General features: G+C 53.9%; 1 protein-coding gene across 1 annotated transcript; it reads right to left on the bottom strand.

Annotated features, from left to right (window-relative positions):
* Positions 1-4,492: 4,492 nt before the first annotated feature.
* Positions 4,493-12,937, bottom strand: LOC144609662 (polyamine-transporting ATPase 13A3-like). The gene is made up of 4 exons (XM_078428164.1): positions 12,743-12,937; positions 7,657-7,745; positions 5,654-5,734; positions 4,493-4,653 (listed from the first exon to the last, which is right to left on the bottom strand). The coding sequence occupies exons 1-4, from the start codon at positions 12,864-12,866 to the stop codon at positions 4,624-4,626; spliced, it is 324 nt and encodes a 107-aa protein (XP_078284290.1). The 5' UTR covers positions 12,867-12,937; the 3' UTR covers positions 4,493-4,623.
* Between the last annotated feature and the right edge of the window lie 1,155 nt (positions 12,938-14,092).

The raw sequence follows: 14,092 nt of genomic DNA on the forward strand, positions 1-14,092 counted from the left end.
TACTCCAGATTCGGCCTCACCAACGCCCTGTACAATTTTAACATTACATCCCAACTTCTATATTCGATGCTGATTTATAAAGGCAAGCATACCAAACGCCTTCTTCACCACCCTATCCACATGAGATTCCACCTTCAGGGAACAATGCACAGTTATTCCCAGATCCCACTGTTCCACTGCATTCCTAAATTCCCTACCATTTACCCTGTACGTCCTATTTTGATTTGTCCTACCAAAATGCAGCACCTCACACTTATCAGCATTAAACTCCATCTGCCATCTTTCAGCCCACCCTTCCAAAAGGCCCAAGTCTCTCTGTAGACTTGAAACTCTACTTCATTATTAACTACACCACCTATCTTAGTATCATCTGCATATTTACTAATCCAATTTGCCACACCATCATCCAGATCATTAATGTAAATGACAAACAACAGTGGACCCAACACAGATCCTTGGGGTACTCCACTAGACACTGGCCTCCAACCTGACATACAATTGTCAACCATTACCCTCTGGTATCTCCCATTCAGCCATTGTTGAATCCATCTTGCAACCTCACTATTAATACCCAACGATTTAACCTTCTTAATCAACCTTCCATGTGGAACCTTGTCAAATGCCTTACTGAAGTCCATATAGACAACATCCACAGCCTTGCCCTTATCAATTTCCCTGGTAACCTCTTCAAAAAATTCACGAATTTGGTGAAGGAGGTGGATGGAGTTCGCCCACCCCCCCCCCCCCCTCCCCTCAAGGCCTGGCCTCCGTGAGAAGGCGACAAGGATGACGCCACCATCTTGGTAAAGTAGGCTGGTGGAGTTCACCCCCTCAAGGCCTGGCCTCTGTGAGGAGAAGGTGATGACGACGCCACCATCTTGGTAAAGGAGGCTGGTGGAGTTCACCCCCTCAACGCCTAGGGTGGAGTTTGCCCCCCCCCCCCCCCACTCAAGGCCTGGGGTGGAGACCGCACCCCCCCTCTCCTCAAGTCCTGGCCTCTGTGAGGAGAAGGCGATGACGACGCCACCATCTTGGTAAAGGAGGCTGGTGGAGTTCATCCACCCCAACCTCAAGGCCTGGCCTCTGTGAGAAGGCGATGACGACGGCGACATCTTGGTAAAGGAGGCTGGTGGAGTTCGCCCCCTCAAGGCCTGGCCTCTGTGAGGAGAAGACGACAACGCCATCTTGGTGAAGGAGGCTGGTGGAGTTCACCCCTCCCCTCAAGGCCTGGCCTCTGTGAGAACCATCGCCATTATTGTAGTAAATAGCAGAGACCACCTTCCATAATTTCTTCAGTTGAATACCTGCAATGTCAGATGAGAAGTGGAGGAAGGTACTGCAGATGCTGGTTTACACCGAAGATAGACACAAGATGCTGGAGTAACAAAGCGGGACAGGCAGCATCCCTGGAGAGAAGGAATGGGTGACATTTCAGGTCGAGGCCCTTCTTCAGACCTAAAGAACAGATCTGAAGAAGGTCTCGACCAGAAACGCCACTAAAACATATAAATCATGGCTGATCTATCTTTCCCCCTCAACCCCATTCTCCTGCCTTCTCCCCATAACCCCTGATACCCACCCTAATCAAGAATCTGCCAATCTCTGCTTTAAAAATACCCAATACCCACAGCCTTCTGTGGCAACGAATTCCACATTCACCGCCCTCTGACTCAAGAAATTCCTCCATTTGAGTTTAACTTGATTGGAGTAACAAGGAACTGCAGATGCTGGTTCACCAAAGAAGGACGCAAAATGCTGGAGGACCTCAGCAGGTCAGAAAATCACTCCAGGAATGCTGCCTGGAGTGTCAGTCATTCAGTCTGCAACACCTCCCCGAATGTGCAGTTCTTTCCCAGACACGTCTTGACCTGAAACGTCGCCCATTCCTTCTCTCCAGTGATGCTGCCTGACCCGCTGAGTTACTCCAGCATTTTGTGTCTACCTTCGATTTAAACAAGCATGTGCAGTTCTTTCCCACACAAAGACCAGGGACCATGGCAAAGCAAGTGAGGCCCAATATTGTGAAGCACCACCTTCAAAAGGGGGAAGAGAGGCTGAAAGCTGTGGTATGTGGAACACAGGGGAACAGCAGGATCGAGCTGCCTATGTCTGACTCCAACGCCAGAGGGAGCACTCAGCCCACACAGCAGCTCAGATGCTGGTTTAAATCGAAGGTAGACACAAAATGCTGGAGTAACTCAGCGGGTCAGGCAGCATCTCTGGAGAGTTAGGAGCGGAAGTTGGGAGCAAGACTTGAGAGTCAAGAGTGTTTCATAGAAACATAGAAAATAGGTGCAGGAGTAGGCCATTCGGCCCTTCAAGCCAGCACCGCCATTGAATATGATCATGGCTGATCATCTAAAATCAGTACCCCGTTCCTGCTTTTTTCCCCTTATTCCTTGATTCATTTAACCCTAAGAGCTAAATCTAACACTCTCTTGAAAACGTCCAGTGAATTGGCCTCCACTGCCTTCGGTGGCAGAGAATTCCACAGATTCACAACTCTCCAGCAAAGTCTGATCAAAGATAGTCCGAGGGTCACCAATGATAGTAGTTCAGGACTGGAAGGAACTGCAGATGCTGGTTTACAAAAGTGCTGGAGTAACTCAGCGGGTCAGGCAGCATCTCTGGAGAACATGTCTCATCGTCATATTTTACACTGTTGGGGGGGGTTTGAGAGAGAGAGAGAGAGTGTTGTGGGGAGAGGGGGTGCTCTGTTGGGGGGGGAGAGAGCGTTTTGGGGGGAGAGGGAGGGGAGAGAGAGTGTGTTGGAGGGAGGGGGTTTGAGAGAGTGTTGGAGCTGGGGGTGGGAGAGAGGAAAGGGGAGAACATGTCTCATCGTCATATTTTACACTTTAGACATACAGCATGGAAACAGGCCCTTCGGCCCACCGACCAGCGATCACCCCATCCATGCACTAACGCTATCCTACACACCGGGAAAAATCCTACAAATTTAGTGAAGCCAATTAGCTTACAAATTGGTGGGAGGAAACTGGAGCACCCGGAGTAAACCCACGCAGGTCATGGGGGGAACGTACAAACTCCGTACAGACACCGCCCGTGGTCAGGATGGAACCTGGGTCTCCGGCGCTGTAAGGCAGCAACCCTACCGCTGCACCACCGTGCCGCTTTTACATTGTATTCAATTTGAACGTGCAATGTGTACACTGTGACACTGCGGGATAATTGGACTTCTGAGATGATTTGCTAAGAACATGGAACAGTACTGGACATCGCAGGAACAGTACTGGACATCACAGGAACAGGCCCGCCAGCCCATCGTATCCTTGCCGAACATAATGCCAGGTTAAACCAATCTCCTATGCCTGCACGTGATCCATATCCCTACACCCACCTCCATTCCCTGTCAGTGCATTCCAGGCACCCACCATCCTCTGTGTAAATAAAATGTCCCTCTCAATTTAACGTCATGCTCTCTCGTCTTTGACATTTCCATGCTGGGAAATGACAATAATAGACAATAGGTGCAGGAGAAGGCCATTCGGCCCTTCGAGCCAGCACCGCCATTCAATGTGATCATGGCTGATCATTCTCAATCAGTACCCCGTTCCTGCCTTCTCCCCATACCCCCCTGACTCCGCTATCCTTAAGAGCTCTATCTAGCTCTCTCTTGAATGCATTCAGAGAATTGGCCTCCACTGCCTTCTGAGGCAGAGAATTCCACAGATTTACAACCCTCTGACTGAAAATGTTTTTCCTCGTCTCCGTTCTAAATGGCCGACCCCTTATTCTTAAACTGTGGCCCCTTGTTCTGGACTCCCCCAACATTGGGAACATGTTTCCTGCCTCTAACGTGTCCAACCCCGTAATAATCTTATACGTTTCGATAAGATCTCCTCTCATCCTTCTAAATTCCAGTGTATACAAGCCTAGTCGATCCAGTCTTTCAACATACGACAGTCCCGCCATTCCGGGAATTAACCTAGTAAATCTACGCTGCACTGCAAATGATTCAGACTATCGACCCTATCTATGCCTCTCAGCATTCAAGATTCCCCTCAGCCTCGACGTACCAGAGAAAATAATCCTAGTTAGTCCAACCTCTCCGTGTAGCTAGTGTGTGGGATGGTGCTGGTGTATGGGTTGATCAACGATGGACCTGGTGGACCAAGGTGTGTTTGGAATGTGGGAGGAAACCGGAGCACCCGGAGAAAGCCCACACGGTCACGTGGGGAACGTACAAACTCCGTACAGACCAGCACCCGCAGTCAGGATGGAACCCGGGTCTGTGGCGCTGTGAGGCAGCAGCTCTACCCGCTGCGCCACCGTGCCGACCAATATTACCAGTTTATCCAATTCCAGTGGGGTTCAGTCTGGGTAGCACATTCCCGGTCCCAATGAGGATAATAGGAATACCCTTTGGCCTCACTGATCAAGAGAGTGAAGGGGAGTTGAGCGAGCCATGTGGGCAGACATTGAGCAGGCGTCCTGTCTGTACAAGGGTTTAATGATAAATATGTAATCTCAGCTACTGTACAGGGTCCCTGTGTGCCTCGGACATGCTGACCGGAGGCCAGGACGGGTCGTTCTGCAGCTCCTGGTGCAGTCTCTTGTGCTTGGCCAGCGAGGCCGAGGGGCAGTACACTCGCCTCAGCCAGTTCACAGACGGTGGTTGTTGGTCACGGCCTCCTGCAACAAAGTAAACCCGCTCAGTGGCTGCCTCTCATACCTGTGCTCTCGGCCTGAAGGGGGGCGGCATGTTAGGGCTCAGGAAACGCGGGATGCAGAGGGTATGGACAGGGGAACGGGGAAGGAGAAGAGGGGACTGGACGGGGGAAATGAGGGGGACTGACCGGGGAAAGGAGAGAGGGGACGGGCGGGGGATACGGAAAGGGGAACGGGGGAAGGAGAGAGGGGGGAACGGGACGGGGGAAAGGAGGGGGACGGACCGGGGGGAACGGGGAAAGGAGAGAGGGGACGGACGGGGGAACGGGAGAAAGGAGAGAGGGACGGACGGGGGAAAGGAGGGACGGACCGGGGCAATGGGGAAACGAGAGAGGGATGGACTGGGGGTAAGGGTGAGAGAGAGAGAGAGGATGGGCTGGGGAACCCGGGGAAAGAGAAGGGAAAGAGAGGGGACAGTGTGGGGCACAGGGGGGAGGGAGAGAGACAGAGGGAGGGTGAGAGGGAGAGAGGACTTGGGGATGGGAGAGTGATAGTGGGCGGGTGGGGAGAGAGGAGACGGAGTGGGGGGATGGAGGGGGGGGGGAGAGAGAGAGAGGGGATGGACTGGTAGAGGGTAGAGGGAGAAGTTTGCATTGGGAAACGGGGAGTAGAGAGGGATAGACTGGGAAATGGGGAGAGAGAGAGGGCAGACAGACGGACTGGGGAACAGGAGAGGGAGATGTAGGGAGATGAAGGGAGAGGACTGGGAAATGAGGTTGCAGAAAGGGAATGGGGAAGGAGAGCAGGTACAGACAGACAGGGGAATGGGAGGAGAGAAAGAGGGTTTGGACTGGGGTACGGGGAGAGAGGTGGGAGAGTGGGAGGTGCCCCGCTGGGGAATGAAGGCATTATGAGAAGCTTTGATGAGCTGGGCCGGGCCTGGGCTATGGGCACGTCACCCAGCGGGGCATCAGCCAGCCTGCGTGTTTCTACCCGTGTACAGCTGCTCATGGTTCACTCTTACCTCCAGGGTGACGGACAACACGAAGTGAGCCATCACCATCAGCAATATGTAGATCCTCCAAATGTACGGGATGCAGACAAACTGGGGGGGGGGGGGAGAGAGAGGAGAGGGGAGAGAGAGGGGGAGGGGGAGAGGGGAGAGAGAGGGGGAGGGAGAGGGGGAGGGGAGGGGAGAGAGAAAGGGGGGAGAGAGAGGGGGGAGAGAGAGGGGGAGGGAGAGGGGGGGGAGGGAGAGGGGGGAGAGAGAGGGGGAGGGAGAGAGAGAGGGGGGGAGAGAGAGGGGGAGAGAGAGGGGGAGAGAGAGGGGGGAGAGAGAGGGGGAGAGAGAGGGGGGGAGAGAGAGGGGGGAGAGAGAGGGGGGAGAGAGAGGGGGAGAGAGAGGGGGGAGAGAGAGGGGGGGAGGGAGAGGGGGGAGAGAGAGGGGGGAGGGAGAGGGGGGGAGAGAGAGGGGGAGAGAGAGGGGGAGAGAGAGGGGTGAGAGTTAGGGAGAGAGAGGGGGGGGGGGGGGGGAGAGAGGGGGGGAGAAGAGAGAGGGAAAGAGTGAGATGGCATAGATGCGGGGGCCCGAATGCGAGTCAGAGCTGCTCACCCCCGCCCCCCCCCCACCTGCGCTGCGCTCCCTCACCCCCCCCTTCCACAGCGCTGTGCTCCCTTCCCTCACCCCCGCCCCCCCCCCCACAGTGGCGGCCCTCCCATACCCCCCCCCACAGTGCGGCACTCCCTCACCCCCCCCCCACAGTGCGGCACTCCCTCACCCCCCCCCCACAGTGCGGCACCCCCCTCCCTCACCCCCCCCCCACACAGTGCGGCCCTCCCTCACCCCCCCCCCCCACAGTGCGGCCCTCCCTCACCCCCGCCCCCCCCCCACAGTGCGGCGCTCCCTCCCTCACCCACCCCCCCACACAGTGCGGCGCTCCCTCCCTCACCCCCGCCCCCCCCCCCCCCCCCCACAGTGCCGGCCCTCCCTCACCCCTCCCCCCCACAGTGCGGCACTCCCTCACCCCCCCCCCCCCCCCCACAGTGCGGGCGCTCCCTCCCTCACCCCCCCCCCACAGTGCAGCACTCCCTCACCCCCCCCCCCCCACAGTGCGGCACTCCCTCACCCCCCCCCCCCCCCCACAGTGTGGCACCCCCTCCCCTCAACCCCCCCCCCACACAGTGCGGCACTCCCATCACCCCCCCCCCCCCCCACAGTGCGGCACTCCCTCACCCCCCCCCCCACAGTGCGGCACCCCCTCCCTCACCCCCCCCCCCCACCACAGTGCGGCACTCCCTCACCCCCCCCCCACAGTGCGGCACTCCCTCACCCCCCCCCCCACAGTGCGGCACCCCCCTCCCTCACCCCCCCCCCCACACAGTGCGGCACCCCCTCCCTCACCCCCCCCCCACAGTGCAGCACCCCCCCCCCCCACACAGTGCGGCACTCCCTCCCTCACCCCCCCACAGTGCGGCGCTCCCTCACTCCCGATCCTCCCACAGTGTGGCACTCCCTCCCTCACACCCCCTCCCCACAGTGCGGCACTCCCTCCCTCACCCCCCCCCCCACAGTGCGGCACTCCCTCCCTCACCCCCCCCCCCCCACAGTGCGGCACTCCCTCCCTCACCCCCCCCCCCCCACAGTGCGGCACTCCCCTCCCCTCACCCCCCCCCCCCCCCACAGTGCGGCACTCCCTCCCTCACCCCCCCCCCCCCACAGTGTGGCACTCCCTCCCTCACACCCCTCCCCACAGTGCGGCACTTCCCCTCCCTCACCCCCCCCCCCACAGTGCGGCACTCCCTCCCTCACCCCCCCCACCCACAGCGCTCCCTCCCTCACACACCCCCCCCCCTCCCACAGTGTGGCACTTCCCTCCCTCACCACCCCCCCCCACAGTGTGGCACTCCCTCCCCAATGCCCCAGGCTGTGCAGTAACTCGCTCCTGCAGGGCGTGGGGGCACTTTCTGGGCAAACCCAGAGAGTTGAGCAGTAATTTGCCAATTTAAGATGGAGGAGGGGGGAGTTACCTCAAAGAACATGTCCAGGCTTTCATTTGGAAAGAGCATCAGGAAGAGCGTGGAGAGGTAAAGGATGATGAGAACGGCCAGGAACAGGTCTGGGAAGACAAACAAAAACAGTCAGCTTGTTTTGTTAAATGCGGCACGGTGGCGCAGCGGGTAGAGCTGCTGCCTCACAGCGCCAGAGACCCGGGTGCGATCGTGACTACGGGCGCTGTCTGTATGGAGTTTGCACGTTCTCCCCATGACCTGCGTGGGTTTCCTCCCACACTCCAAAGACGTGCAGGTTTGTGGGTTAATTGGCTTCTGTAAATTGTCCCTAGTGTGCGGGGTAGAACTAGTGTACGGGATCGCTGGTCAGCGTGGACCTGGTGGGCTGAAGGGCCTGTTTCCACACTGTATCTCCAAAATGAAACTAAACTAAAAATCAACACACACACACATGGGATCGAGAAACAAGGAGTCATGTTTGAAAACCACATCTGAAGAAGGTTCTCGGACCGAAACGTCACCCATTCCTTCTCTCTAGAGATGCTGCCTGTCCCGCTGAGTTACTCCAGCATTTTGAGTCTGTCTTCATATTGACAATAGACAATAGGTGCAGGAGGCGGCCATTCGGCCCTTCGAGCCTGTACGCACCGCCATTCAATGTGATCATGGCTGATCATTCTCAATCAGTACCCCCGTTCCTGCCTTCTCCCCATACCCCCTGACTCCGCTATCCTTAAGAGCTCTATCCAGCTCTCTCTTGAATGCATTCAGAGAATTGGCCTCCACTGCCTTCTGAGGCAGAGAATTCCACAGATTCACAACTCTCTGACTGAAAAAGCTTTTCCTCATCTCCGTTCTAAATGGCCTACCACTTATTCTTAAACTGTGGCCCCTTGTTCTGGACTCCCCCAACATTGGGAACATGTTTCCTGCCTCTAACGTGTCCAACCCCTTAATAATCTTATATGTTTCGATAAGATCCCCTCTCATCCTTCTAAATTCCAGTGTATACAAGCCTAGTCGCACCAATCTTTCAACGTACGACAGTCCCGCCATTCCGGGAATTAACCTAGTGAACCTACGCTGCACGCTCTCAATAGCAAGAATATCCTTCCTCAAATTTGGAGACCAAAACTGCACACAGTACTCCAGTGCGGTCTCACTAGGGCCCTGTACAACTGCAGAAGGACCTCTTTGCTCCTATACTCAACTCCTCTTGTAATGAAGGCCAACATTCCATTGGCTTTCTTCACTGCCTGCTGTACCTGCATGCTTCCTTTCAGTGACTGATGCACTAGGACACCCAGGGAGTCATCCAGGGAGGTTAGGCAGAGGGTTAAAATCGAAGGAGACAGAAATTGGCCCAGAAATGCAGCAAATCAAAGGATGGGTTTAAAACACAAAGGAGCAAGAACTTAATTAAAGGGTCTCGAACCGAAACGTCACCCATTCCTTCTCTCCTGAGATGCTGCCTGACCCGCTGAGTTACTCCAGCATTTTGTGAAATAAATACCTTCAATTTGTACCAGCGTCTGCAGTTATTTTCTTACAAGAACTTAATTCAGGGGTATATAGAGAACGAAGATGAGCTTGCAAAGATCATGACGACCTTTCGTAAACCCTTTTATTCACAAAATGCTGGAGTAACTCAGCAGGTCAGGCAGCATCTCGGGAGAGAAGGAATGGGTGACGTTTCGGGTCGAGACCCTTCTTCAGACTGATGTCAGGGGGGGGCGGGACAAAGGAAGGATAACAGGTGGAGACAGGAAGATAGAGGGAGATCTGGGGAGGAGGAGGGGAAGAGAGGGACAGAGGAACTATCTAAAGTTGGAGAAGTCAATGTTCATACCACTGGGCTGCAAACTGCCCAGGCGAAATATGAGGTGCTGTTCCTCCAATTTCCGGTGGGCCTCACTATGGCACTGGAGGAGGCCCATGACAGAAAGGTCAGACTGGGAGTGGGAGGGGGAGTTGAAGTGCTCAGCCACCGGGAGATCAGTTTGGTTAATGCGGACCGAGCGCAGGTGTTGAGCGAAGCGATCGCCGAGCCTGCGCTTGGTTTCGCCGATGTAATAAGTTGACATCTGGAGCAGCGGATGCAATAGATGAGGTTGGAGGAGGTGCAGGTAAACCTTTGTCTCACCTGGAAAGACTGTTTGGGTCCTTGGATGGAGTTGAGGGGGGGAGGTAAAGGGACAGGTGTTGCATCTCGTGCGGTTGCAGGGAAAGTGCCCGGGGTTGGGGTGTTTTGGGTAGGAAGGGACGAGTGACCAGGGAGTTACGGAGGGAACGGTCTCTGCGGAAACCCTTCTCAGACCAGTGAAGAGAGAAAGGTCAGTGAAGACAACTGTAAGTTCCTTAAAGTCTGGACTGGGGAATTTATAAAGGGGAACAGAGAAATGGCAGAGCAATGAAACCATACACTGTGTTCCAAGTTCACAAATAACTTCCCAGAAATGATAGGGAACTAGGGCTCGATGAGAGGAAGGTGAGCCAGTATAAGATGGGAGGTTGTGTGATTTCGGCCCAATAACAGCATTGCAAAGGAAGTGGCCCTAAAATGATGGCAGAGGATTTTGGCAAGATGTTACAGTCTTACAAGACGTTGGTGAGGCTGCATTTGGAGCATTGTGGTCAGTTTTGGGCGCCCTGCTGTAAGGGAGGATGTCATCAAGGTGAAAAGGATGCGGAGAAGATTTACGAGGGTGCTAGGACTCGAGGACCTGAGCCACAGCGAGAGGTTGAGCAGGGTAGGACTCTATTCCTTGGAGCGCAGGAGGATGAGGAGTGATCTAAAAGAGGTATGTGAAATCATGAGTTAGATAGAGCTCTAGGGGCTAGTGGGATCAAGGGCTGTGGGGAGAAGGCAGGCAACGGATTACTGATTGTAGATGATCAGCCATGATCACGATCAATGGCGGTGCTGGCTCGAAGGGCCGAATGGCCTCCTGCACCTATTTTATAGACAATAGACAATAGTTGCAGGAGGAGGCCATTCGGCCCTTCGAGTCAGCACCGCCATTCAATGTGATCATGGCTGATCATTCTCAATCAGTACCCCGTTCCTGCCTTCTCCCCATACCCCCTGACTCCGCTATCCTTAAGAGCTCTATCTAGCTCTCTCTAGAATGCATTCAGAGAATTGGCCTCCACTGCCTTCTGAGGCAGAGAATTCCACAGATTCACAACTCTCTGACTGAAAACGTTTTTCCTCATCTCAGTTCTAAATGGCCTACACCTTATTCTTAAACTGTGGCCCCTTGTTCTGGACTCCCCCAACATTGGGAACATGTTTCCTGCCTCTAACGTGTCCAACCCCTTAATAATAATTTTTCTATGTGTCTATGAATAGATTGGGTGCATGCACCCTGAATCTTTTACTCAGAGTAGGGGAATCGAGAATCAAGGGACATAGGTTTAAGGTGAGAGGGAAAGATTTAATTAAAAAACCCGAGGGGCAACTTTCTTACACAAATATAAGATGTGGCTTGACCCGCTGGATAACTCCAGCACCGTGTCTTTTTTTCGTAAAGCAGCGTCTGCAGTTCCTTTGTGTGACACCTACTTCTTTCAAGCTACCAATCGCTTGCCAGGCCTTTCCTCACCCCCTCCCCCCACCTCTCTTCCAGCTTTCTCCCCTTATTAAAGTCAGTCTGACTCGAAACCGCCTGTTCAATCCCCTCCACAGGAGTGATGCTGCCTGACCTGCTGAGTTTAGATTAAAGAGATACAGTGTGGAAACAGGCCCTTCGGCCCATCGAGACCGTGCCGACCAGCGATCACACCGTACACCAGTACTATCCTGCACACACACAAGGGACAATTTACAATTTTTACCGAAGCCAATTAACTACAAACCCGCACATCTTTGAGGGCGGGAGAAACCGGAGCACCCGAGAAAACCCTAGCGGTCACAGGGAGAACGTGTAAACTCTGTACAGACAACGCCCGTGGTCAGGATCAAACCCGGTTCCCTGCCGCTGTGAGGCAGCAACTCTGTGGGGCGGCACGGTGGCGCAGCGGTAGAGTTGCTGCCTTACCGCGAATCTAGCGCCGGAGATCCGGTTCGATCCTGACCTCGGCCGCTGTCTGTGCGGAGTTTGAACGTTCTCCCCGTGACCTGCGTGGGTTTTCTCCGAGATCTTCGGTTTCCTCCCACATTCCAAAGACGTGCAGGTTTGTAGGTTAATTGACTTAGCACAAATGTAAATTGTCCCTCGTATGTGTACGATAGTGTTAATCCACGATAGTGGGGATCGCTGGTCGGCACGGACCCGGTGGGCCGAAGGGCCTGTTTCTGCGCTGTATCTCTAAACTAAACTAAACTCTACGGTAGACACAAAATGCTGGAGTAACTCAACGGTCGGGCAGCATCTCTGGAGAGAAGGAATGAGTGACATTTCGGGTCGAGACTCTTGTTCAGTCTGAAGGGTCTCGACCCAAATCGCCACCCATTCCTTCTCTCCAGAGATGCTGCCTGACCCAATAGACAATGGGTGCAGGAGGAGGCCATTCGGCCCTTCGAGCCAGCACCTCCATTCAATGTGATCATGGATGATCATTCTCAATTAGTACCCCGTTCCTGCCTTCACCGCATACCCCCTAACTCCGCTATCTTTAAGAGCTCTATCCAGCTCTCTCTTGAATGTATTCAGAGAATTGGCCTCCACTGCCTTCTGAGGCAGAGAATTCCACAGATTCACAACTCTCTGACTGAAAAAGGTTTTTCCTCATCTCAGTTCTAAATGGCCGACCCCTTATTCTTAAACTGTGGCCCCTTGTTCTGGACTCCCCCAACATTGGGAACATGTTTCCTGTCTCTAACGTGTCTAACCCCCTTAATAATCTTATACGTTTCGATAAGATCCCCTCTCATCCTTCTAAACTGCAGTGTATACAAGCCTAGTCGCTCCAGTCTTTCTTTGTGTCTAGCTTTGTGTCTAGCTTTGATTTAACCAGCTTCTGCAGTTTTCTTTCCACTAAACCGGACTCTACTGCCGCACCACACTGCGTTGAAAGCAGGAGGCGGGGGTTGGGGGCAAGACGGAGGCACTCACAGTTGGTGGCAGGAGGCGGGGGTTGGGGGCAAGATGGAGGCACTCACAGTTGGTGGAGATGGGCTTGCGAAAGGGCTTGCCCATGGAGAAGACGAAGGCGATGGTGATGTACTGGAAGACGGACACGAAGAAGACGGTGGTGTTGGCGTAGTTGCTGATCTTCCACTGCATGTTGACCAGGATGCCCGCTGCTGTTCCTCTGGCGCAGCGCCTGCGCGCCGTAGAACGTGTCGTTGGAGGCACAGGCTCTGCCGGCACACAGGGGACAGACTGTCACAGTCTGCCCACCGCCAGCCTACATCCCTCGCATTATAACCAACCGCAACGTCCAGGCTCAGCAACAGCTTCTTCCCTACAGCCAGCAGGTTATTAAACACCACAACCTCCAATAAGTTCTGGACTACAAAGACCATAATTGTGATTCATGCACTATTGCTTGGGTTTATTATGTGTACATATGTGTGCATGTGTATAAATATATGTGTGTGTGTTTCTATATATATTTATATGTGTGTGTGCATATATATGTATATATATATCTTCTATCTTATTAAAAGTCAGATCTTGTGTATAAATGTATATGTATGTATCTGTGATTTCGCTGATTTCGGCAAAACGGTGAACCGTAGCGCCACGATTTTTGCACCGCCTTAATCACCACGCGGACAGCTGCTGGGAAATGGGTTTTTAATTTAATTCGGTCGCATAATTTTTAAGTTACAGAGGTTTTAATGCGTTGCCCCCCCTGATTTATTGAATTTTTTAGGGGGGCGCTGTGGTGCGGCTGTGCTCAGTACGCATGCGCGGCATCTCCTCACGTATATATATTTCACTGATTCGGCTGATTACGGCAAAACGGTAAACCGTTGCGCCACAATTTTTTTGCACCGCCTAATCACACCGCTGGACGCTTGCCGATTTAATTCGGTCGTTTATGTTTTAAGTTACAGAGGTTTAAAAGTCAAGACTTTTTTTCTCTGTTATTTCGGCTGATTTCGGCAAAAACGGTGAACAGTAGCGTCACGGTTTTTGCACGCCTTAATCACCACGCTGAACGCTGCTGGAAAATGATTTTTTTATTTGATTCGGTCGTGTATTTTCTAAGTTACAGAGGTTTTAGTAAAAAAAAATTAAAATCAGCCGTTTTTTCAATTGCCTTCAGCGTGTGACGTCAAAAAGCTCGCGCAACCCCCCTCCGACTGATTTATTGAAGGCTTCAGCGTGGCGCTGCTGTGCGTCTGGGCTCCACTCTCATCTCTCCCCTTGCTTCTCTCCTCTCTCCCACACCCGGGAGACCCGGGTGGGGAAAGGGGGGGGTGGGGGAGAGTAAGTGTGTGTCTGGGGGAGAGAGAATGGTGGCGGGGTCTGAGAATGGGGACTGGGGAGGGGGACAACAG

The sequence above is a fragment of the Rhinoraja longicauda genome, chromosome 34 (assembly GCF_053455715.1).
Source record: "Rhinoraja longicauda isolate Sanriku21f chromosome 34, sRhiLon1.1, whole genome shotgun sequence".
NCBI lineage: Eukaryota > Metazoa > Chordata > Chondrichthyes > Rajiformes > Arhynchobatidae > Rhinoraja > Rhinoraja longicauda.

Excerpts from the sequence above, each read along its gene's own strand:
- LOC144609662 (XM_078428164.1), bottom strand. The coding sequence starts at position 12,866 with ATGCAGTGGAAGATCAGCAACTACGCCAACACCACCGTCTTCTTCGTG. Across the intron at positions 7,746-12,742 it reads CAAGCCCATCTCCACCAACT|ACCTGTTCCTGGCCGTTCTC; the intron begins GTGAGTGCCTCC and ends TTGTCTTCCCAG. Across the intron at positions 4,654-5,653 it reads TGTTGTCCGTCACCCTGGAG|GAGGCCGTGACCAACAACCA; the intron begins GTAAGAGTGAAC and ends ACTTTGTTGCAG.